Source organism: Hippocampus zosterae, chromosome 6 (genome assembly GCF_025434085.1).
Source record: "Hippocampus zosterae strain Florida chromosome 6, ASM2543408v3, whole genome shotgun sequence".
Lineage (NCBI taxonomy): Eukaryota > Metazoa > Chordata > Actinopteri > Syngnathiformes > Syngnathidae > Hippocampus > Hippocampus zosterae.
Window position 1 is genome coordinate 24,692,006 of NC_067456.1, and position 25,590 is coordinate 24,717,595.

At 42.8% G+C, this 25,590-nt stretch overlaps 2 protein-coding genes across 3 annotated transcripts in view; both read left to right on the plus strand.

Annotated features, from left to right (window-relative positions):
• ehmt1a (euchromatic histone-lysine N-methyltransferase 1a) overlaps positions 1-25,590 on the plus strand; it is a 134,286-nt gene that overhangs the window by 15,430 nt on the left and 93,266 nt on the right. The window lies entirely within an intron of this gene.
• Positions 761-18,457, plus strand: nelfb (negative elongation factor complex member B). The gene is made up of 13 exons (XM_052068242.1): positions 761-994; positions 3,380-3,540; positions 4,283-4,382; positions 7,822-8,052; positions 8,155-8,340; positions 8,527-8,639; positions 8,728-8,830; positions 9,395-9,490; positions 9,592-9,734; positions 11,384-11,490; positions 12,853-12,994; positions 13,153-13,261; positions 17,945-18,457. Exons 1-13 carry the CDS (start codon positions 881-883, stop codon positions 18,101-18,103), a joined length of 1,764 nt encoding a protein of 587 aa, XP_051924202.1. The 5' UTR covers positions 761-880; the 3' UTR covers positions 18,104-18,457.

Consider the following 25,590-nt stretch of genomic DNA (forward strand, 5'->3'; position numbering starts at 1 on the left):
AACCTAACCTAACCTAACCGAACTCCTGACAGGAAGGCCGGAACACCAAATTGGACCCTTTACCTGTGCACTGTGAGTCGGACATGATAACCAAACACACACCACATTTTTCAGACTTTTATTTAATTTGCCTAACATTTTGAAAACTCAATGTATCATTTCCATTCCACTTCACAATCACGTGGTGAAATAAAGTTTCAAAAAGAAAACAATTGAGGTTTGTGGTTTTAAGGCGGCAAATTGGGAAGAAGTTGAAAGGGTATGAATATTAATGTAAGTTTATGTTAGATTGGTAATTGGGATTTTATGTTTGAGCATCAAATTATTTCATGTTAAGATTACCTACATTGTATTCTGTTGTTTAATAATTGGTTAAGCGTGTTTTTATGTTGATAGATTCTGATTGGTTGTTGAAGTAAAAGGAAGAAGTGATTTTAGTTGCGAAGTTTGTTCTCGATCGAAGTTTGTTCTCGATCGTGCTGCGCTGCAAACGATCTTTTTTTCTCCCTTCAATCAAGCTGCCTTCGAACGGAATCCATCTCCCCTTTTGCCGTGCCCCTCAACGTACATTATTTTAAAGCACTGGAACATATGAAAAAAAATGAACTAATAGCGTTAATTACATTGGCTCTCGTTTCAGCACACACACAAATAATGATGGCCAAACAAGTTCTTGAAATATTATGATTTGCAATGAATGCAAATTAAATTAAAAGTTGAATGAGAAGCGGAACCAATGTTCAGCTGTGTTTCGGACGAACTTTTAGTGAAGTGACCACTCATGCCCGCTTTTGGGTGAAAGTTGTCGTGTGTCAAGACTGTACTCGGGTGGCTACCAGTAGGTCCGTGCAATTATTCTGATTCTACAGTCGATGTAAAGATGGAAACAAAAACCTTCGGGGGTTTGCCTGAACTGGGGATATCGAACGGCGAGGATCTGAAAGAAACTCTCACCAACTGCACTGAGCCACTGAAAGCTATTGATCAGTTTCAGGTAACCACAGTGTTTCACAGTGCATTTAAGGTTGTTTTTGGAAGAAGATATCAAGCCAATTGGTCTTAAATATTTATGCCTGGATTATATGATAACCGTTTACCGCTGCACTTTGTTTGAAGGTACTAGAACAGTTCGCACTCAGTTTTACAACAGTTTATACATCCAGATTTGTGGTAGTCCGATTGCTTTGCGAATCGAGGTTGTGTGTGGGTACACGGACGGCATTTTGGAAACGCATTTATTATATGCCGTGTTTCCACAAAACGCATATGGTCTCAAGCGTGTGTCTCTTGTCTATGGCTGTGGGCGAATGTGCACCTTGATGCCCTCACCGCCCATTCACGATTTAGCCTGTCAATGCATGTAGCACTATTCAGGAGTTGCCTCATTCTGTTTGGCTATTCAGACAGACAGCGAATAGAAAGCTCACTGCTTTTCCCTGGTCGCATATTTCATGACCACCGTACCTGTTATGACGCGCCTACTATTTATTTTGAAAAACACTAGGGTCAGGGCCGGCGCGAGTCATTTTGGTGCCCTAATTATAACTGCTTTGTGGTGCGCCCCCCCCCCCCCACACAACTCCCCGCACCAACCCTGACAGAAATGAACAATATCTGAGTATTTGTTTTGTTTTGCCTTATTTATTTTGCCTTATTTTACAAAATAACATGTCAGGATTAATGTTTCAAAAAGCTTCACAAAAATACAGTGAAACTCCTCTACAATGAAATCTTGTTTGCAGCAAGAAATTTGTCACAACATCACTGTTGCAAATTTGATCTCAGATGTAAACACACACACACAAATAGGTATAATGTGTACTCTTTATTTTTATTCCAATAGTGCATAAGTATGAGCATACACTTATTTGACACTTCATGTAGTCAGTGTAGAAAGAAAAAAGGGAAAGAAATTGCGAAATTTCTGATCAACATTCACTTTCACTTACATCAATTTCTTGGATAATGTCTTTTATCTTGCTCTCTCCGTCTTTCATTTTGATCACTTTTACGCTATCTTCCAGCGTCAGAGCTCTTCTTGTCATAGCTGCTTGACATCCGAAGGTCAATTTTGTAACTATTTAGCAATGCAACATTCTTGCTGCGTCTGAAACTAACAATAACACATACTTCCTGGACTACTGCGTGTGTGTAAACCAGTACGAAGCAGTAGAGGTCGCTGTTGGATTAGACTTCGTTGTAGTGAATTTCGTCGCAAGGCAAGAGCAGAAAAAATTATTTAGTGTCACGCAACAGGGTTTTTTTTGTTGTATGGGGGGCAGGACAGTGGGAATGGTGTTAATACATGAAGATTTTTTTCACACTAGGGGGAATTTTTGCCCATGTAGGTTTCGTTGTAGAAGAGTTTCACTTTAAGAGATAAATAATAATTAAGCCTTTATAAAACACTAAGAATGGCACTAGAAATACAAGACAACATATCCAGGGATTCTACAGTGAAATATAGTTTTGAACCATGGTAGAAACATTTTCTAAATTAATTGTGTTTTTATGTATTTATGTAAATACTGTTGACTTGACTTGACTTGACAAGGCGAGTTCCATAGCGAAAACTATGGCACATCGAAGACTTCAAAGCGTCCCCTAGCTGTCTTCAAAAGTTCTTTGCACGATTAGCTGTCTTGTGTGGTGATCGAGGGGAGGCAAAGGTTAGAGACAGTGAGTGAATCGAAAGAAAAGCTACCAGGTTTGTTACTGGTCTCATTTTGTAGCAAGTGGTCCTAATTTTGTGGCTAGTCTTGTTCTACTGTATTTTGTTTATATACCTGTACTGTATGCTGCAGTGTTTGTGTTGGAAACAGTTTTTGGACCATATCTTTTTTAATTTTATTGCTTGTGTTGTTACATGTACAGTAAGCATTCTCTAGTCAGGAATCATATTTGCATTTTCCAATCTTGATTTACAACACAATTTCCTTAAGTGGGAAACGTCTATGGTACATGCCCTTTAAGAACATGCAAGTATGTTGACAAAATACATGCTACTTGCCGATGTAGAAAAACTGAATACCTACTAGATTGTCATCACAGCTGGACTTCACAAATTAAATAGTGCTTCATAAACCATAAAGGTGAATTATTTTGTAAATATGCATACTTTGCATAATTCAAATGGTATTTTTATTTGGAGCCATATTTAATTTTGGAATGACTGTTACCACGTAAAAATTCATAAAAAATAAATGAATACTAAAAAGAACAACAATTATTTCTCAGAGTAAAGTATATTTGGAAAGATGTAATAAAAATGATTCATTCTCAATGACAATAAAAAAATGTCAAGGAATTTTAAGTTTGTGGTTGTTGGTTTCGATACTCGCTATTGATCGTGACACTTTGATGCATCTTATGGCTGTAGATGGAAAATGGCATCTTGTTGCCAACCCTCCAGTCTGCCCTTCCTTTTCTGGATCTTCACGGAACACCCCGATTGGAGTTTCACCAGTCAGTCTTTGATGAACTCCGGGAAAAGCTGTTGGAGCGAGTGGCTATGATTGCTGAAGGCAAGGAGGAGGACAGGTATGACAGTTGGATATCTATCGCTTCCATTTTTGACTGCCCGGTGGTGCTATATGCATTTCCGCTATGACAAATGTATGCTGAGTGTTTTAAAAATAATACTTAAACTACAACTTCCAAATAAACCTCACTTTATCAAATATAAATACATGGACATCATTGCCTAGGTAGGCTTTTATTCAAAGTTGTTCTCGGCAGCACGTCACAGTGTCAAACGGCTGAGTCGACTTGTTGTGGGACTCTGTTTTGGGCTGTTTGCCATAACAAACTTCAACAACATGACCCCGTCCTGAATTAAAGTTCAGTCACTTACTCGGGGTGCTAAAAAATGATTTAATTACGCTGATGCCGTATTGTACGGTGCCTGTTGTCAGTGCGGCGGCTCGAGCTCTAGCAAACGGAGAAACCCCGTATCTGCCGCCATCCTAAGAAGGGACAAAGAGGCTGGACTCATGTTTATGTAGCCTGGAAATGTCTGTGTCGATGGTATACATGGTGCCGACAAAGCCTCGAGGCAAGAATTTTGTATAGCCATATTTTAGAGGTCAATATATTTGACCTGGTCAACCTTTCTTGCCTGTCCTTGTCACAAGTGACATTACAATTGACATCCTATCCAGAGTGGAAATAACCAGTGCATACAGCACCACCTGGTGTTCATCTGGGACTCAAAAACCATAATTAACTTCAGCTTCAGAAGATGCCAGTCCCAATGTGTTTGTTGTTTTTCATACATGTACAGATATGGGAAGCTTGAAGAATTACTGGAGAAAAGCTTTCCACTGGTCAAGATGCCATCCATTCAACCAGTGGTGATGCAAGTGTTGAAACATTTGCCCAAGGTAAGTGTTGGAAAAGAAATTCTAAATATTAGGTGTTTTTACTTTGATAAAAAGTATTAACATCATTGGGATTTGTGCAACTATCAAGTTTATCAGTCTCCCCGGGCCTGTGTGGGTTTTCTCTGGGTCCTCCGGTTTCCTCCCACATTCCAAAAACATGCATGGCAGGCTGATTGAACACTCCAAATTGTTCCTAGGTGTGAGTGTGAGTGCGAATGGTTGTTCGTTTCTGTGTGCCCTGCGATTGGCAACCAGTTCAGGTTGTCCCCCAACTACTGCCCAAAGACAGCTGGGATAGGCTTCAACACCCCCCGCGACCCTCGTGAGTATAAAGCGGTTCGGAAAATGAATGAATGAATGAATTTTATCAGTTTGAACATTACCAGTAAATATCTTGTCCTTGTGGTGTATTCAATTACACAGATGTCGAATAGAATTTGAAAATCACGGTATTCTGTTTTTATTTATGCTTAACACAATGTTCCTACTTAATTGAAAATTTTTGTACTTTGTAGTTATCGGGGGAGTCTTGAGTTCCTCTGAGAAGAAGTGCTCTATAAATACAGTTGAGTTGAGAGTTGAGAAGATAAAGGGAAAAAAGGTCAGATTTTTTTGTGACCTTTCCACATACTTTTGTTTTTAATACAACAAGCAGAGTAGGCCTTAACCAAAAATCTTAGGAGAGCACATGATTCACAAATTTACTTATGAAGTAAATATTGGCATTACCACTCATTTTCACTAGTAGTACTACAGTAGTACTTATAAATGGGCCGAAGTGCAGAGCAGAGGTTTGTAAAAAAGTACCCGGTAACACAAATACAAAACCTGCAAATTTTCTGTTGCTGGCCCCTCTCTCTGGAATGACCTCCCACTGAACATTTGGCAAGCCTCCTCACTGCCCATCTTCAAAACCCTCCTCAAAACTCACTTGTATTCTTTGGCATTCGACTCAGCATGACTTAGATTTGTTCTTGGTTTTGCTGTTTGGTGCTTTCTACCGTCTTTATTACCGATTTGTTTTACTGTTTATTGTGTATGTTAAATTGTTCCATGTACAGTACTTTGTATGCAGCGATGGCTGTTTGAAAGTGCTCTATAAATACAGTTGACTTGACTTGACTTAAATGGGAAGTTCAGCAAATACAGTACCGGTATATTATTTCAGAAATGTATATTTCTGATATATATATGATATATATATATATATATATATATATATATATATATATATATATGTATATATATATGTATATTTAGAGTTGAAGAGGAGGACACGAGGGTGTCGAGCCGGGAAGGACCGCCGCACAAGGCGGAGAAAGTACAGACATGTCCTCCCGTCCGTCATCATGGGGAATGTAAGATCGCTCCCTAACAAGATGGATGAGCTGGCGGCGCTAACGCGACGTCAAAGGGAGTACCGCGAGGCTAGCCTAATGCTACTCACAGAGTCGTGGCTAATAGCGATCACTCCGGACACACATGTCGAGTTGGAAGGCTTCCAACTCATACGTGCGGACAGGAATGAAGGGAGTGGAAAGAGAAAAGGTGGTCGAGACCAAAGACAGTGATCGAGAAGGACAAGGATTGGGCAGATGGACTGAACCATTTTTTCAACCGTTTCGACCAGTCGTCTGTCCCTTCCCCCAACCACAAACTGCAACCTCTCTCACTGAGGACTTCTTCTCCTCCCCCTCCTCTTTCGACCAGCTCTCATCAACCCAGTATGTCACCTGGTTCCTGCCTGTCCGTCACAACAGAGCAGGTAAGGAACCAACTGAGGAAGATGAATGTGAGGAAGGCAGCAGGTCCAGACAAGATCAGTTCCCGGCTCCTCAGGACCTGCTCTGACCAGCTGTGTAACATTGTCCAGCACATCTTCAACCTGAGCCTGAAGCTGGGCAGAGCTCCACAGCTGTGGAAAACTTCGTGCCTGGTCCCAGTGCCCAAGACCCCCCACCCTAAGGAGCTGAACAGCTACAGACCGGTGGCGCTGACGTCTCACCTGATGAAGACGCTGGAGAGACTCATCCTCGCCCACCTTCGACCGCTGGTGAGCCCGTCACTGGACCCGCTACAGTTTGCCTATCAGCCTGGCATCGGCGTGGAAGACGCCATTATCTACCTCCTCCACTCAGTGCTGTCACACTTGGAGAAGGCTGGGAGCACTGTGAGAATCATGTTCTTTGATTTCTCCAGTGCCTTCAACACCATCCAGCCCAATTTGCTGGGAGACAAACTGCAGAATGCCGGCCGGAGTGGACCACCATCTCACAGCATGGATCATAGACTACCTCACAAATCGGCCGCAGTACGTGAGATTGCAGAGCTGTGAGTCGGACCGGCTTCTCTGCAGCACTGGAGCGCCGCAGGGGACTGTTCTGGCTCCGTTCCTGTTCATCCTCTACACCTCGGACTTCAGACACGACACTCCAAACTGCCACCTTCAGAAGTTCTCCGATGACTCTGCGATTGTTGGCCTCATTACAGAAGGGGACGATTGGGAGTACAGGGGACTGACAATGGACTTTGTGGACTGGTGCCAGCAGAATCTCCTCCAGATCAACCCTAGGAAAACTAAGGAGTTGGTTGTGGATTTCTGCAGGAAAAAGTCCTCACCAGCACCGATGAACATCCAGGGTATGGACATAGAGAGGGTGACCTCCTACAAGTACCTTGGTGTTCTTCTGAACGACAAACTGGACTGGTCTACAAACATGGACACCCTGATTAGGAAAGGACAGAGCCGACTCTTCCTACTCAGGAAACTGAGGTCTTTTGGGGTTCAGCGGTCACTCCTTAAGACGTTCTATAACTCGGCGGTGGCCTCGGCCATCCATTATGGCATTGTCTGCTGGTCAGGCAGCATCTCAGCCCGGGACAGAAAGAGACTGGAGCGACTGGTCAGGAAGGCCAGTTCTGTCCTGGGTTGCTCCCTTGACACTCTGGAGGAGGTGGGCAACAGAAGGATGCTAACTAAGCTAAAAGCTATGATGGCCAGTCTCTCCCACCCCCTCCAGCCCGCCCTGACAGCACTTGGTAGCTCCTTCAGCCAGAGACTGTTACACCCGCGCTGCAAGAAGGAGAGATACCGACGCTCGTTCCTACCGACTGCTGTCAGGCTGATGAATAAAAAATAACAATCATAATAATAATAATAATTAAATTATGTGAAGGAAAATTGTAAATAGTACTGTGATTTACCCATTGTGTTCATATTGTATTTAATTGAGAGATGTTTGTTGGTTTTTTTTCTCTTTGTCCTTTCTTCTTTCTACATACATTCTTGCTGGGAAAGGATATCTTATCTTATCTTATCTTATATCAAACTGGTAGCCCTTCGCATTACTCAGCATCCAAGAAATAGATCTCCGTTTCAAAAAGGTTGGTGACATGATACAGGGTTACAAAATCTACATACTACTGTGAACCCCTACAGGTACCAGAAAAGAAACTGAAGATGGTCATGGCTGATAAGGAGCTTTATAAGGTGTGTGCTGTGGAGGTGAAAAGGCAGATCTGGCAGGACAACCAGGCCCTATTTGGGGATGAGGTTTCACCTCTCCTAAAGCAGTATATTGTAGAAAAAGAAGCAGCTCTCTTCAGCAGTGATCTCTCTATTCTGCATAATTTCTTCAGTCCATCTCCAAAATTGCGACGTCAAGGCGAGGTGGGTGTAAATACCACGAAACTGAATAAACACATTAACATGAGCACAATATTCTACAAAGATGTTTACTAACTATTTTGTTTGTTTGTGTGTGTGTGATAGGTGGTCCTGAAGCTGACCCAGATGATTGGGAAGAACGTAAAGCTTTATGATATGGTATTGCAGTTTTTGCGGACGCTGTTCCTACGAACACGAAATGTCCACTACTGCACTCTTAGAGCGGAACTGCTAATGTCTCTCCATGACTTGGACATCAGTGAGATCTGTTCTGTCGACCCCTGTCACAAAGTAAGAAGGAATAGCATTGTTTTTTGTTTTTTTTCCTAATGTCTTTAGGAGCAATTAAGTAATGGGATTCATGATTTAAATGAATTGCGTTTTTAATTCATTCATTTAATACATTCTTGCTGCTGGAGGCTGTAAATTTCCCCATTGTGGGACAAATAAAGGATATCTTATCTTATTATTTTGCAGTTTACATGGTGCTTAGATGCTTGCATCCGAGAGAAATTTGTGGATGGAAAGCGAGCCAGAGAGTTGCAAGGGTTCTTAGATGGAGTCAAGAAAGGACAAGAGCAAGTCCTTGGGTAAAAAAAAAACAAAAGTGGGACTCGCTTAGCAAAGCTTTTCTGATTGTTGTTGTATGTATTGTTGGTGGCCTTCTGTACTTTTCAGGGACCTGTCTATGATCTTGTGTGACCCATTTGCTTCGAACACCCTGGTGCTCACCATCATGAGGAACCTGCAAGAGCTTCTGAGCCAGGATGCTTTACCTAGGGTGAGCAAGCCAATACACATTTTTTTAATTGGAAGCGCTTCAGTTGACATCATGTACAGTACATTAAAGGTTTACATTTTTGCAGCATACACCTTTTTAGCCGGAAGAAAATCGTTGCTTGAGCAATAAGTCACATAGTTGTGACTTTGCTCAATTGTTCCCTAACCTGATCCTACCTCATTGTAAACATATCTTCTATGCACAGTCAGTGTACATAAGTCTTTGCAGGCTTTTGTCATGACAAAGCCTTTGATAATGCCTCAATCCTTAAGTACACACGTCTGCATTAATATGCATCAGTTTTATAATATTATATCTACAGTGCTGTGAAAATGTATTTGCCTTCTTGATTTCTGTGTTCTTTGCATAGTTATTACATACCAAAACTTCAGTTCATTACTTTAATTTCCATATCACACAGCGACAACCCAAGGAAATACAAAATGCAGTTTCTAAATGTCAATTTATTTATTTACACACACACACACACACACACACACACACACACACACACACATACACACTAACAGTCATCTGAAATCATGTTGCCCTATTTGTCAACAGGATAGTCCTGATCTGATGTTGCTTCTAAGGATGCTGTCACTTGGTCAAGGAGCGTGGGATATGATCGACAGTCAAGTTTTCAAAGAACCTCGTTTGGTATGTACAATTGTCACCGTACACGTACTTGTGCAACACTTGCTTGGTTTCGTTTCAGTAAATATGAAAGATTTTCCTACTCTGCACACACTCGCACTCAGGATTTGGAGCTCATGACCCGCTTTCTGCCTGCCATGATGTCTGTGGTTGTGGATGACCACACCTACAGTGTGGAGCAGAAACTTCCCACTGAAGAGAAGACCTCACTCTCCTATCCTACCACTTTGCCAGATGCCTTTACCAGGTAAAAGCATATAGAATAAAAAAATGCACCCATCTTCACCAAAATTCAGTGATTTATTTCAATAATTTAATTTGAGATACTCTAATGGTGCTTTTTTTTCAAAAGCATTTACATACCCCTGAACTATTGCACATTTTTCCCCTTCGTGTACAACCACAATGTAAATGTATTTTGTTTTATTGTATTTTTATCATTTTGAACTGTAAGGAAAATGGTACACCGTTTTCAAATATTTTTGCAAAAAAAAAAAAAAAAAATCAGAAAGGTGCAGCTTTGGAAAGTCGTCAAGCCCCATGAGAGCTTCCTTTTGCTGAATTTCCAGTCACAATTATTTTGAGGTGTGTGAGGTTTGCACAGTCAAGACAGAATTTATTGAAGCTCAGTCAGATTGTAGATTCTCTTTCAGTCGATTTTCAATCAGATAGTGTGCTTTGCCGAGCAATTTGAATCCTGTATTGCCTATGTTGGGTAGAATCTTTGCATCTGCAAAAAAATTAAATAAAAAATTGTTATGTCATGTATGTATGTGCGCGTTGGTGTGTGTGTATGTAGCTCCGGCCTCCCTGTGTGGAGTTTGCATGTTCTCCCGGGCCTGCGTGGGTTTTCTCCGGGTGCTCCGGTTTCCTCCCACATTCCAAAAATATGCATGGCAGGCTGATTGAACACTCTAAATTGTCCCTAGGTGTGAGTGTGAGTGCGAATGGTTGTTCGTCTCTGTGTGCCCTGCGATTGGCTGGCAACCGATTCAGGGTGTCCCCCGCCTACTGCCCGGAGACAGCTGGGATAGGCTCCAGCACCCCCCGCGACCCTAGTGAGGATCAAGCGGTTAGGAAGATGAATGAATGAATGAATATATAAATATATATATATATATGTATATATTTACATATTTGACACACACACGCGCAGTGATAACTCACTATTTCGTGGTTCGTTTATCGCGGCTTCAGTGCATCGCGGCTTTTTTCAAACATATTCATAAAAAAATTCATATACATGTAATACAGTACTGTATATGTTGCACTATGTGACTTCGCAGTTTCTCGCGGGCAGTTTGCGGACATTTTGAGGGAAAAAAATGTTTACTGTATTTTGTTATTCATAAACCAACCTAACTTATACATGTTTAAATCTATTAGTATACATCATTAAGTCATGTTAATTACTTCAAAATTTACGTCTACATGCATGTATACCATTAAATTTGGCCTTATAAATATTATGTACATGTACCTATATGGGGGGGTGGGTCGCTACTTCACGGATTTTTGTTTATCGCGGGTGGTTTTGGTCCCCATTAACTGCGATAAACGAGGGATTACTGTATCTATATATGTGTGTGTGTGTGTGTATATATATATATATATATATATATATATATATATATATATATATATATATATATATATATAATATATATATATATATATGCACAGTATTTACATTTTCTTCATTGTTAACATTCTGTTTTGAATCCAGCTTTGACTCATTTTATCTCTTACAATAATCAACATTGTTAATTTTGTTGTAAGAGGGCAAATGATGTGTCTCGCTGTATGAATGCTAACGTATGTACCCTAGCCAATTTGACTGAATTGTTTGTTTTAAAATGTGGGCCTTGGTCACATTTGTGTTTGGATTTGCCTCAGATACCTGCAGGAGAACAGAGTGGCCTGTGAAATGGGTCTCTATTACATTCTACACATTGCCAAGCTCAGAAACAAGAATGCCTTACAAAGGTTGCTACCTGCCTTAGGTGAGAATCCACCATCTTTTTTCAAAGTACAGTGATCCCTCACTTACCATGGTAAATGGGGACCAGAACCCCCCGCGAAGACGAAAATCTGCGAGGTAGTTTGCCCCGCCCCCATAGGAATTTGTTTGGAAGGGTTTGTGGGTACCAGTATGTTTAAAATATGTAAACAGTATTTATACTTTACATATTTGAGACAAAAACTTAGGCATGACACATATTTACTTAAATCTTTAATGATAAAACCTTATAGAGTAATTAACATTCATCAGCATTGCCTTTATGCCGGTCTAACAGTGTCGCCTCCATGAGCCTCCAGCGAGTTGCTGGCGAGCTATCCTGCGGTGCGCATGTTCCTTTTTTCAGACAAGCCTAATCATCCCAGCCCCCCCCCCCCCCCCGGCTCCCCCCCTCTCGCGCTCTCTCTTGTGCACCCCTCCCCCCAGCCACACACACGCGTGCACAAACACAAGTGTGCGCGCGCACACACGAACACGTATAGTAAACACAACAGTGTATAGACCAGGGGTGCCCATTACGCCGATCGCGATCGACCGGTAGATTGCGGACTGGTCCCAAGTCGATCGCGAGGGGTGTCAAAGAGAAAAAAACAACAACCAACCATTTGTGTGTCTTTGTGCGTGTTAGTAAAATATTTTTTGTGTTATTGTACACTGCACCCTAATCATCCTATCAGTCTCATTTTCACAAAAAGTATGAAAGAATAAATAAAACGGGTAAATCTTGAACCTACGGTGGCGCGTGACCTGTGTCACCGGAAGTTGTTAGCCCGCAGCAGTCTGCAATTGCAGCTTGTGATCAGAGCTGTTGCGCTATATCTTTTATCGTCATCATTACTCATCATTACGGTTCGCTATGCTACTGTGTATGCTTCAATGGATGTACAGTCAAAAGTCTAGACATTCCTATTAAAATAGCAGGTTGATATAAAAATTTGACCAAAATTGATCAATTCCAATTTTTTTCCAAGATTATGGTGGTCTACAACTTGTATAACTCAATTGAGAAAAAATATATACCTGTATATTAGTAATACAAAAAAAACAGAGATAATGTGGTTCACAAGTGTTCACACCCTCTTAGAACTGGAGGTGTTCTATTCAGATTAAACCATCATATTCAAACCCCTGGTAAATTGGAAACAGCACACGCCTGCCACCATTTAAAGAACCCTAGATCAACTTGAACTGAGGTTTACAGGTTGTGGGCCATATGTTTTAAAATAATATAACTTTGTCTTATTTGTCACAACAAAATGGAATTTGAACAGGTGAATGTTTAATATCAACTGCACTTTTTGAAATGAAGTAAAATCTAACATTTCTGTGTCTTCTTTACCTTCAGTGGAGACCTATAATGACATGGCTTTTGGTGACATTTTCCTGCACCTGCTTACCGGACACCTCACACTGCTTTCTGATGAGTTTGGAGGAGAAGAATTTTGTTCAGTTGTTTTTGATGGCTTCCTATTGACTACTTTTTCCAGGTTTGCTATTCTTCCTCGATGATAGAATGTTGTCCTGTCTTGAGCAGATCAATTTCCCATTGAACACTAGCAAACAAAACCTTGTTCAACTGTTCTGGCAGCTCTGAAATGAACAAACATTTATTGAGCCTTGTTTCTTTAATGCTTATATTTTACAGTAAAGAAAATGTCCACAGACATACTCTCCGAATGCTGCTGCACTTGCACCACAAGGTGTTACCTTCTTATATGGAAACATTGATGAAAACTCTGGAACCTCCAAAACAGGTTGGGTTTACATTCTCAGTCAATTTCTGAATAATTCCAGCCTGGGTACAAGTTATATGGGAGCCCGTTTGAGCTCGTCTCCTGAGAATGAAGCACCATTTTTCATCTGTGGAGACATGCCACAAATCCACAGATTTGTTCGTTCTTGCATGATTTTGTCCATTATAAATGTATTGGAGTCCCCTCCAAAAATATTGAAACAGCAAGGTAATTTCCTTTGTTTTTGTTGTATAGTGAAGACAGTCTTTCAGATCAAAAGATGAATATGAAACTGTACCAATAAGATGGTTGGTTCTAGCTTTTAAAAGGTTTCAAGTATCATGTTGTGTGCACTGTGGTACATTATTCATGATTATATAAATTAGCAGTGTTTGTGTGGTTGGCACGGCTGGTGAGCACATATACCTCACAGTGGAAAGGTCGTGGGTTCGAATTCAGCCCTGGCCATCCTGTGTGGAGTTTGTATGTTTTTCCCGTGCCCGCGAGGTTTTATTCGGGTTTCTTCACACATTCTAAAAACATCAGAATTAGAATAAGAATCATCTTTATTGGCTAAGTATCAATATCAATACATTTGTAATACCATACCATACCATTTTCTACCGCTTATCCGGGATCATGTCGCAGAGGCAACAGCTTTTGCGGGGAAACCCACACTTCCCTTCTCCGCAGCCACATCTTTCACCTCTTCCGGAGGGATCCCAAGGCGTTCCCAGGCCAGCCGGGAGACATAGTGTCTCCAGCTTGCCCTGGGGCCTCATGTGCCCAAACCACCTCATCTGGCTCCTCTCAATGTGGAGAAGTCGTGGCTTGACTCTGAATCCCTCCCGGATGACTGAGCTTCTCACCCTATCTCTGAGGGCGAACTTGTTCTTTCGGTCACGACCAAAGCTCATGACCATCGGTGAGAGTAGGAATGCAGATTTGACCAGTAAATTGAGAGCTTCATCTTTCGGCTCAGCTCCTTCTTCACCACGGTCATCTGGTACAGAGTTCGCATCACAGTAGACGCTGCACCGATCCGCCTATCGATCTCACGCGCCATTCTACTCTCACTTGTGAACAAGACCCCAAGCAACTTAAACTCCTCCACAGGATCTCGTCCCCGACCTAGAGAAGGGACTCCACCCTTTTCTGACTAAGGACCATTGTTTTAGATTTGGAGTTGCTGATTTTCATCGCATCACACTCGGTTGCGAACTACTACAGTGAGAGTTGGAGATCATGGCTTGAAGAAGCCGTCAATACCCTGTCATCTGTAAAAAGCAGAGATGCAGTACTGGCATGCCGAAGAAGGGAAAACCTCGCTGCCTTGGCTGCGGCAAGAAATTCTGTCCATAAAGGTTATGAACAATAGGCAGCCTTGTGGGGAGTCCAAAACTCACTTGAAACAATTTCGACTTACTGCCAGCAATGCGGGTCAAACTCTGACATCGGTGGAAGAGGGGCCAAACAGCCCGTATCAGGGGGCTTGGTACGCCATACCCCCGAAGCGCCCCCCCACAGAACTCCCCGAGGGACCGGACACAGTTAAAGTAAACAAAAAAATGCAGACTGGCTCGATAAACTCCCATGCCCTTTTGATGACCGTGCTGAGGGTGTAGAGCTTGGTCCACTGTTCCATGAACAGGACGAAAACCACATTGCTCCTCTTGATTCTGAGATTCGACCTCCCAACAGACTCTCCTCTCCGGGACCCTGAAAATACCTGAGAGGCTGAAGACCGTGATTCTTCTGTAATTGGAACACACCAGTCAGCCAATGCAGAGGCACCGTTTCCGATGTCCATGCAATGATGTAGAGGCGTGTCAACAAGGACAGCCCCACAACATCTAGAGCCTTTAGAAACTCTGGGCTGATCTCATCCACCCTGGGGCTTTGCCACCGAGGAGCTTTTGGACCACCTCAGTTACTTCAGCCCCAGCAAAAGAAGAGTCCACCTCAGAGTCTCCAGGCTCCGTTTCCTCAATGGAAAGCGTGTCTGAATTGAAGATTGAAGAGGAGGTCTTCAAAGCATTCTCCCCACCTACTCATAACGTCCCGAGTCGAGGTCAGCAGCGCCCCATTTCCACTATACACAGTGTTAATTGTACACTGCTTCCTCATGAGTCGCCGGTTGACAGAATTTCCTTGAAGCAATCTGGAAGTCGTTCTTCATGGCCTTGCCAAGCTCTTGCCACCACTATGACTTGGCAAACGTCATTCAGATGGACGGTAGAAGCCACAAATCTCTCTCAAATGACCTCACCAGATTTGAAACGGACAATGTCATACAGCATTAAGACGTCAAAAAAACACTACAGCTCAGGGACTCTACCTTCAAGATCACAAAGAGGATGTGGTGAGAGTCCTCAGGAGAAGCAAAGAGACCGGCTCTCAAGGACCAGATCACATTCGCTGTTGTGCTCTATGGTACTACGCCGAATAACCAGTGGGTATTTGTAAGACCCTGTTCCAGAGATCTTTTGTTACCGGGACAATCCCCCAGCTGTGGAAACACTCCACGATTATCTGCATCCTCAAATGTCTCATCGAACTGAAATCCGTGGCTCTGAACTCACTTGTCATGAAGTCAATGGAGAGGAGGATGAAACTTTACATTATGGGTTGAACAAATTCACAGTTGGACCCTGTGCAGTTTGCTTATCTCACAAGCAGAGGTATCGATGATGCCAAAAACACACCCTCTGTGAACACTTGGACTGGCCGAATACCTCAGCCTGACTCCTGTTGGCTGACTTCGTCTCATGATTCAACACCCACATCCTGGCACATAAATTCTCCTCATTCCATCTGGACAACCATCTTATCCTGTGACTCCTGGATTTTCCTACCCACAGTTCACTGGGTGTGTACATTAATAACAAATTTTCTGACATAAGACATAGCTCAACTGGCTCGCTGCAGGGATGGGTGCTCTCCCCCCAGCTGTTCACCCTTTACATTGTTGTACTTTCAATTATCCTGAATCAATAAAATGTATGTTTACTGTGTCAATATTTCTTAACCTTTTAACGTTATTGTGAAGAATCAAAATCCAAAAGAAGTGAGTTGAATGATTGAATAAACATTAATTCAGTAGAAAATGAATCCTATCACAAGAAATGCATTTTACTTGCCACATAAGGAAAACATTCAAACATGATTGCAAGCAAGTAGTAAGATTTTCTTTGTATAGTATTTTTTTAAACCTGCAGTTAGAAAGCACTTCACAAACTCATCTTGTACACTTGCAAAATTGAGAGCACATATTTCATACAGGTACTCTATTTTTTATATTTTACTCTAAATTAACCCTCAGTATGGATCCCAAGAAAATATAAAATGCAACTAAGAGTATGCTTAACAAACCCATTGATGAGAATGGTGTTGTGTTTCTGATCTCGCTGATGCATGTTGGTTGAGTAAAATCTACCATCTGTTGGGGAGCAGCTGCCACGCTGAAAGGTTTGTGGTGTGGGGGTGGGTGTTGGGGGTCATTAGACAGCGGCCGACGGCTCAGCAGAAAGCTCCGTATCGGGCCTGAAATTCAAAAATAGTTACTATGCCCCAAACATCAAACTAACTACCAGTTTGTACAACTAAATTATAAAACCCTACCTGTAAACATTTTAGAGATAGCTTCAATGTTACAACAATAACACCAAACACCAAGAACCAAGTCACACACATGCAGGCATACAATGGAGAGATGAGAAACGGGTTGTGCGATCACTGCTGCACCTCTTGAGTCACGAATATTGGGACGATGACTATCTTATCCGCATTTCGACAGTCGACTGGACAGAAAGCGGGATCTCTTTAGCAACGACAGTGAAACTCCTCTAAAACGAAATCATGTTTGCAGCAAGAAATTTTTCACAACAGGGAGTTTTTCACTGTAGCAAATTTGATCTCAGATGTAAACGCACACACACAAACGTATGTGTACGCGCACACACAAACATGTGTACTCTTTATTTTTATTCCAATAGTGCATAATTATGTGCACACATTTATTTGACACTTCATAGTCAGTGTAGAAAGAAAAAAAGGGAAAGAAATTGCGAAATTTCTGATCAACATTCACTTTCACTTACATCAATTTCTTGGATCATGCATTTTATTTTGCTTCCTCAGTCTTTCATTTTGATCACTCAGACAATCAGACATACATACTCTCAGAATGGTGTTTGGCCGTCAGAGTGAATTCCCCAACACACTCAGTTGTGAATGAGTTCTTGCGTTCGAAACTTCTGCTTGTAACAACAGAAACGTTTTTCTTTTCAGTTTAAACGGCATTAACTTCGGTCTTGTGTCATATTGTGGCTAAAGGTACAATAGAATCCCGGTTGGTTATTGTCTCTTTAAGTATTGTAAATTCTTGTTGTGACGTAAGGAACCAGCATGCGGAATTAGCGATTGCTTGCGTTACACATCAGTTGCCATGGTGGTAGCCACTGGCTGGAAGGCATGACTACTTCTTTCTTTGTCATCTTCTTACCTGAGGAACCGTCAAAAAACAGATTATCAAACATCTACCTGCCCATCATTCCTGTGTTCAACTCAACTGTTTCACTGAAACGTGCTTGTTCATCATCTGTGTTATTTGGTTTAAGTATTTTTAATATAATTCTGTAGAGACACAAAACAATAACCATTGCATTGACTAACATTTGGTGTGTCAATGTTTGATAATTATAGAGCAGCGATCCTGTGAAGGAGCTACATAGCCAACTCATCGAGAAGCTAGAGGCTCAGAAGAAGAGTCCTCCTATGCCAGAGGAAACGCCATCCATGGATCTCAGCCTGCACCCTGTGAATGTTCCCACCACTGCCTCTACCCCGACGACAACTCTGTGACATAGAAGACACATTGAACAATTTGAATTAAGACTGAATGTAAATATAGCTATGTTGACTTAGAAATATAAATATATTACTCTGTGTTTTAAATGTTTATTTGTACGTTAACTGAAACTGACATTTCTTTGTATGAATGCCTCAGAGGGTTTTTTCAGCTTTTGAATTTGTTTTGTCGTTGTCTCCAGCTATTTTTGCATTTAAGGTGGAAACCAGAACCTTTGCATATTCGTCCTTCCCCCCTATCATATGGTCTTAATATGCTGTATTTTCATTCTGTTGTTTTGTGTTTATATGTTTCAATAGAGTCACCAATGCAAAAAATTTAAATAAAGTGCAAATAATTTTGAGGTACTTCAGTAGTATGTTCTTTACAGGATTACATTGCCAAAGTAGACACTAATCACGCCCCGGGAAGAACTTTCTTAGTGCAAAGCACTGAGAACACTATGCTGTGCTCCAAATTGTTTTACATATATAATGCATCCAGGAAGTATTCACAGCACTTCACTTTTTCCAACTGTTATGTTAAAGCTTTATTCCAAAATTAAATTACCGGTACATAATTTCCCCCATTTTAGGTAGTCCAGTGGGTAGCGCATCAACCTCACAGTGCAGAGGTCGTGGGTTCGATCCCAGTTCCGGCCTCCCTGTGTGGAGTTTGCATGTTCTCCCCGTGCCTCCGTGGGTTTTCTCCGGGTACTGCGGTTTCCTCCCACATTCCAAAAACATGCATGACAGGTTGATTGAACACACTACATTGTCCCTGGGTGTAAGTGTGAGCACAGATGGTTGTTCGTCTTTGTGTGCCCTGCGATTGGCGAGCAACCAGTTCAGGGTGTACCCCGCCTACTGCCCAAAGACAGCTGGCATAGGCTCCCGCACCCCCGTGACCCTTGTGAGGATAAAGCAACTCAGAAAATGAGTGATTGAATTTCCCCATTTTTAAACCGTACACACCTCACTCCATCAGCTATGACACTGTGAATGGAAACCACCACGCCTCCCAGAACTCTCTTCAACTACCGGTAGCTCTTCCATCGCATTGAGGATTGCTATAACATTCCCCATGATAACAGACAGGAGGACAGGTTGATGTCTCTTCCTTGCTCAACGCTTTGTTCCAGCACAATATCGCCTCTTTTCCTCCTCACATCATGGGAAATCTCGAGCCACGCTCCTGGAGCTGTCATAGCATTGGCACTGCTGAAAGATGCAGAGTCTTAGGTAGGGAAAACTCGCGTGCTAGTTTTTAGGATGTCTGTACATTTTAGTGTTCGTCTTTCCCTCAAATACCACATTAAGTGAGTCACAGATTTGCAAGATGGGGTCAAAAACGGTATTTCTGTTGATGCAAAATGTGAAACTGTCCAATTGCTCGCTTAAGAAATTAAAAAATTTCAAGAAAACTTCATCATATTAAATATTTTGTGTGCGACTCAGAGGGCAAAAACATTCATTTCAATTACTGGAATCCAACAAGGTGTATCAAATAAAGCTTCCAACGGCAAAACTCTGTAATGAGTAATTCTATACACATGAATGAAAAAAATTAATTTGTCCCAAGCGAAATATGTAACTGTTTTGACTACAGTGATCCCTCGCTATTTCTCAGTTCGTTTATCACAGCTTCGGTTGATCGCGGATTTTTTCAAACATTAAAAATGTATTTATTATCATTATTTTTTGAAGTCCGCAAAAATCTGTGTCTAAGTGTTGTTTACTATGCGTACTAGTGTGTGCGCACTCTGCTCAAGCGCGGAAGATCCACTGGGGCGTGTGTGTGCGTGCATGCATTGGCGAACAGGTGAGTGTATGTGTGTCAGTGTGTTGCTGAGAGACAGAGAGAGGGGAGGCTAATAAGAACAAAAGCAGGTCTCTCCATCCTTAATTTCCAAACAACCTTAATTGACTAATCATAAACAGTCTGCTGCACGCTGTGGGATGCTGGCCTGTGTGTGTGTGTGTGTGTGTGTGTGTGTGTGTGTGTGCGTGTGTGCGTGTGTGTGTGTGTTAGTGCCCTTTACTCAAGCGCGAAGTCCCACGTGGGGTAATTTTTAAAAAATGTTAATTGGTCGCTACTTCGCGGATTTTCGTTTATCGCGGGTAGTTTTGGTCTGTTGGGTGACAATGTATGCCACTGTTATTATCGCTTAATGTTTGGTGCTATTTTGTGTGGAGGGATACCGTGTTATGGGGTGTATATAAATAAAGGGGGTGGAGCTTCCCTGCAGTTCGCTTCTGGCAGTGACGATGCATTGAGGCACGTTGGGTGTTCAGCGACTCAGTGGTAGCGACCACAGAAAAATACGAAACGTCTCCAGTCTTGTGCCTAGAACATCGTGTAGTCACCAGCAATGATGCCTACACATGAACCGCGAGAGACTTCCGCAGTAGTAGGTTCAACATGGTCCCTATTAACCACGATTAACGAGGGATTACTGTACACACAACTGAATTGAAAGATTAGTCACAAATACATATCTGAACTAACATTTTAACTCTTTAAAATGTAATTACGACAAGTCGTTATTAATATCTACAATGTTAATTCCAGATAGTCAGGCCAGCTTTTAAATGTTTAGAAGCTTTTCCTTGAAACACATAAAAATGAATTACAAAAGTTACGCCATTTGTCCTTGAACAAATGACGTTGCAGAACTGCAGCTGTTGTTTCGACTTGTCTTACTTACCCGACATATTCAGCCATCCATCCATTGTCCGAACCGTTTGTCATATTGAGGATTGAATTGGGCGAGCCGAAGTCTGTCTTCGGGCAGTAGGCGGGGTACACCCTGAATATCCCGCCAATCGCAGGGCACACATAGACAAACGACCATTCACACTCACAAATATACATAGGGACAATTTAGAGTGTTCAATTAACCGACTATGCATGTTTCTAGGTTGTGGGGAAAAAACAGAGTACCCGCAGAAAACCCACACAAGAAGGGTAGGGCCCAGAATCAAACCCTGGACCTCTGCATTGTGAGACGGACATGCGATTGAAGCACCATGCCTCCACGACACGTACCTTGAATGAAAACTCCAACTCTCGCAAATTATGACTACTCAAAGATTAATTTCGGATAGTCAAATTTACCTCTGTAAGTTGAGGGATTCGTTGTTTTTCAGTGGATGGCTTTTTTTTTTACGAATGACTGATTGAAAAATGGAATCCTTTAATGCAGTTTATTAAAAAGGAGAAAGAAAAAGAAAAAAAACGTCGCACCTCCGAACGGATGAACGAGAACCCCCCCCCTTTTCAGTCACAAAACACTTCCTGCTTCTCTTTAGCCGATCAGACGCAAGCAACATAAGAATGTTTCAGAAAGTATTAAACAGAATATAATTTAAGTAACTAACATAAAATAATATGCTCAAATATAAAATGAAAAATAATTGATAATTTAACATAAGCTTACACCTCTAAAATGTTAAAAATACATCCTAGAAAACCCCATGCACATCAATCAGAATCAGAATCATCTTTACTGGCCAAGTATGTAGAACACACAAGGAATTTGTCTCCGGTATAACACGCTGCATTAGTATCATCGTAAAAAAGGACATGACAAATACGTAAGCAAGGGCATTTCGTAATGTAAGTGAGACAATGTGCAAAGTATCAAGCAGAGCTAAAGCGATCAGTGGTAGCTGTTATATCAAATCAATATTAAAGTAAAATTTGTCTTAGGCGAAATGATATCGCAGATGTTTTTCTGTCGTTCCTACGAGTCACAAGGACGCAACTGTGGTATATGGTGTTTGCTGCTTCGCTGGTCTTCAAAAACACTCGGTGATCGGTGGCTGTTTCCCGGCGAATGAGCACTTCAGGGACCACGGCTGATTGGGAAAAGATTTTATTCTACCGATGTCAGAGTGGAATCGATTCTGGCTCCTGTGAGTCTCAGATATTATCAGGCCGCGCCGAAGAAACACATTCATGAGATTATATAGAGACAATATGATAATGAGAGGCAGGGAGGTACGCCTCTCATGCAAATCCAGAAACAAAGCAAGTAACATGTCATCTGACCCAGTGTGGCCGGAGGAGACCAAAGGTTATGAGGACCAACTGCAAAAACATGTCCCGTGGAGGGGGCCCCAGACTTGGTGGGGCCAGGAAACCCCTCGGGGGCTGCTAATCAACCAAGTGAAATAGGGTCCAGACTTCACACTAACTTGGTGGGGCCAGGAAACCCCTCGGGGGCTGCTAATCAACCAAGTGAAATAGGGTCCAGACTTCACACTACATTCTTTGGTTTAAGTACACGCAGAAGCTGAATTCTCCCTGACCCGCAAATATAGAATAGAATCGTGTCACTGACGCCAGGTGGACATTCTAAGGCCACCTACAGGAATAGAGAGGGAATTCCAAATTACACTTCATTCCCCCCTTCCGGGACACAGTAGTAGTCCCGGAAACGGTCTAACAAAAGATAACATCGGTAAAGGTCCAAACATCTTTCCCCAATCAAATTTTATATATGCTCACGTCTACAATTTGGCCTAAATCTTCAGCCTAAATCACGCTCAAGGCATGCTACTTAAGGTTATTTTAACTAGGAAAACTCAAACTATTTAGTTAGCCAATTGCTCCCTGACAACAATGTGAGGCCTCTCAGGAACCACAAGCAAAGAAAATTGAAGTCCGCATAATTCAAACGACGATACCACCCCCCTTAGGTAATACCCTTACAACGGTGACAAATTGCAAAGTAATGAATTTGGTGTGGCCCGTTAGAAGCCCCAAAAAGCTGCCGGCCCCTCCTCAAGAAAAAACCTCGCCCGTCTAATGACAAGGAAAAAGAGGAAGGCCCTTTCTACCATCCCCAGTGGTTCCCTACACCTGGTGTCAACCAGATGTAAGGAGCCCTGGCACATTACAATCCACAAAACAGTATGAGCTCACCAAACAGTGAAATTGTACCGTTACATGATCAGCCGGCCAGCAGGTAACAAAACGAGGTAAAAATACTGGAATAAACAATGAGGTATATAGTAATGAGATATCAAAACATGCTATCAAAACAAGCCCCCGAAATGACGCCCCCCTTCTTCATGTGTAAGTGCGTGCCGAGGCAGAGTCCATTCCCCGAATCTTCAGCGATGGAACGTGCTGGGTATCACTGCCCAGGGCCTGCTGTCCATACAAAGTCCTTATGTCCAGGTCACTGTCCATAGAGTCCCTTGCACGGCCCCGGTCAGCATCCAGAGGTTCTGGAACGAATAAGAACTCCTGCCAGTATCGCGTGATGACAATGGCACTCAACGCAAAACACATGCAACTTTTGACACAATAACGATGGTAAACTGGTCGCGGGCCGGACAACGACATATGGTGGATCACATTCCAGTAGGATCATGCAACACATCACACAAACAGGAAAATAAAAACCCAAGGAAGTGGCGCTACGCCGATGTTCCCACTCCTTCATCCCCTAACTTTGGGTTTTCATTTTCGTGTATAGCTCTATTTTTTGTATTTTACTGATATCCATTCTCTCACATGCACTCCCCTTATCATTTTATTATGTTTAATCCAAGTACCTGTCAGTCACTATCATTTCACCAGAGTAAGTCGACTCAGTCTTACGGTCGATCGGGAGCAGCGGCATCTGGGTCTGGTCCCTTGGCATTACCACGCCTATCCACCGTAATATCATGGCCTTTGCGCCAGTCATTATCACAGTGCAAAAACAAAGCATCACACATAGTGATATTCCGAGCGCCCCCAACACCTGCGCCACTATCGTCCCAATAGGTCCCAGTCTATCCTGTATCCAGCTGGTTGCTGACCAACCAGCTCCCTCAGACGGCCCAAAAGAATCTCGAATGACTTGAAGCGCGTCGATGATACTGGTAATGTTGTTGGTGTTATCAGGGATCAAAGTGTAGCAGGCGTCATCTGTCAAGTTTAGGGCTATGCACAACCCCCCTTGCCTCGCCAAGATATAATCCAAAGCCATGTCATGTTTCCTGCCCATTCATCAACCTCCGGTAGTGCCAAAGCATCGAACCCATAAGCCTTCCAAACAGCTTCCCGTCTTGCCATAACATCCAAATTGGTTCGCACCTCCGCCGGGGACCAGTCCGAGTCCGCAAACGCTTCGTGGACAGGTCCTGGAACGTCAGGCGTCGGCTTTACCGCCTTCGCCGTTGCCTTGCGCGTCCCCGACACGGCCAGCTGCGTTTCAATGTTGTCGCCACTCGTTGTCATGGATACACTGTCAATTTTGATTGTGTCTGCCTTCTCCGTCTTAACATACTCAGTGACTGGGCTGTCTGGTTGTTCGTCATCAATTTCTTTTTTCTCCGTCAATGTCACGAAAGTAACACTGTCTACCGTAGTTTGGTCGCCCCTGCGTTCTGCCTTTCCCACTCCCATTTTGAAACAGGTACACGTATAGTTTCCGAAATCACTCATGCCAATTTTTGTCAGAAATAGAGCGCAATCTCCTAACACCTCAAATCGCCTATATGTATTTAGTAACAGTACATTGTCCCCATATGTTCGCTGGGCCAGGGCAAGGGTGTTACCGGTGTTGTCTTCCCATTTGGCTGTGTGTCTGCACAGGGACCTTCCTGCCCTTGCGCAACTACATGGCAGTATGACAGCACTTCCCAACACTCCCTCAACATTGCTCGATGTAACGCTGCGACCGGACTCTGTGGCGGACTGGGCGTCCGTCACTGGGTCCTGTTGGGTGACCGTGTCCCTTGGGGACACCATCTCCGGTGGTAGTTGGCTCGGTGTCGCTGTGTTGGGGAGAGCCACCTATATCTGGGGAGGGCGCGTTGTCGAGATTGACATTGTCGAACTGTTGGCTTCCTTGATCGTCGGCTGTGCCGCCCCCGATGTCCTCAGGAACAGATACAGCAGACACGTTATCCACCACAGTTCGACCTTGCCCGTCTTCCTCCCGATCTGGGCCCCTGGGCGGCTCTTGTTCTGGCAGTTGTTCGGAGTTCTCGCAGCCGTGACTCCCCCTTTGGGGTTCTCCATCTTTGGGCACCTAGACGCAGTGTGTCAGATGGTACCAGGTAGGCGACCCTTTCACTTGCACCGCTGTTCCGGTACAGCGGACAACTTCAAACGGCCCCTGCCGTCTTTCGTTGTACCACTTGCGGCGGAACACTTTCACATACACCTTGTCTCCTGGCTGAACCGTGTCTTTAGTATTTGCTTCGAGTCTCTCTTGTGTTTCTTCTTGTTTCTGCCTGTCAACAACATAGGTGGAGATATTCCTATGTATCTTGGTTAAATGTTTGACATAGGCTTTCATTTCGTCCTCCAAAATTGACAGGCTTGGGCCTTTCCCACTGGTACGCAAACACGGCGAAGGCATGCGTCTACCGGTTACCAATTCATGTGGGGTCAAATGCAAATCGCGTAGTTCACTCGACCGGCAAACCATCAGTGCCAGTGGTAAGGCAGCTATCCAATTCAAGCCAGTATGTTGATAAATTTTGGAAATTCGATT

Coding starts and splice junctions, on each gene's coding strand:
- nelfb (XM_052068242.1), top strand. CDS start 881: ATGGAAACAAAAACCTTCGGGGGTTTGCCTGAACTGGGGATATCGAAC. Junction 11,491..12,852: donor AAGGTTGCTACCTGCCTTAG/GTGAGAATCCAC, acceptor CTTTACCTTCAG/TGGAGACCTATAATGACATG. Junction 12,995..13,152: donor CTATTGACTACTTTTTCCAG/GTTTGCTATTCT, acceptor TATATTTTACAG/TAAAGAAAATGTCCACAGAC.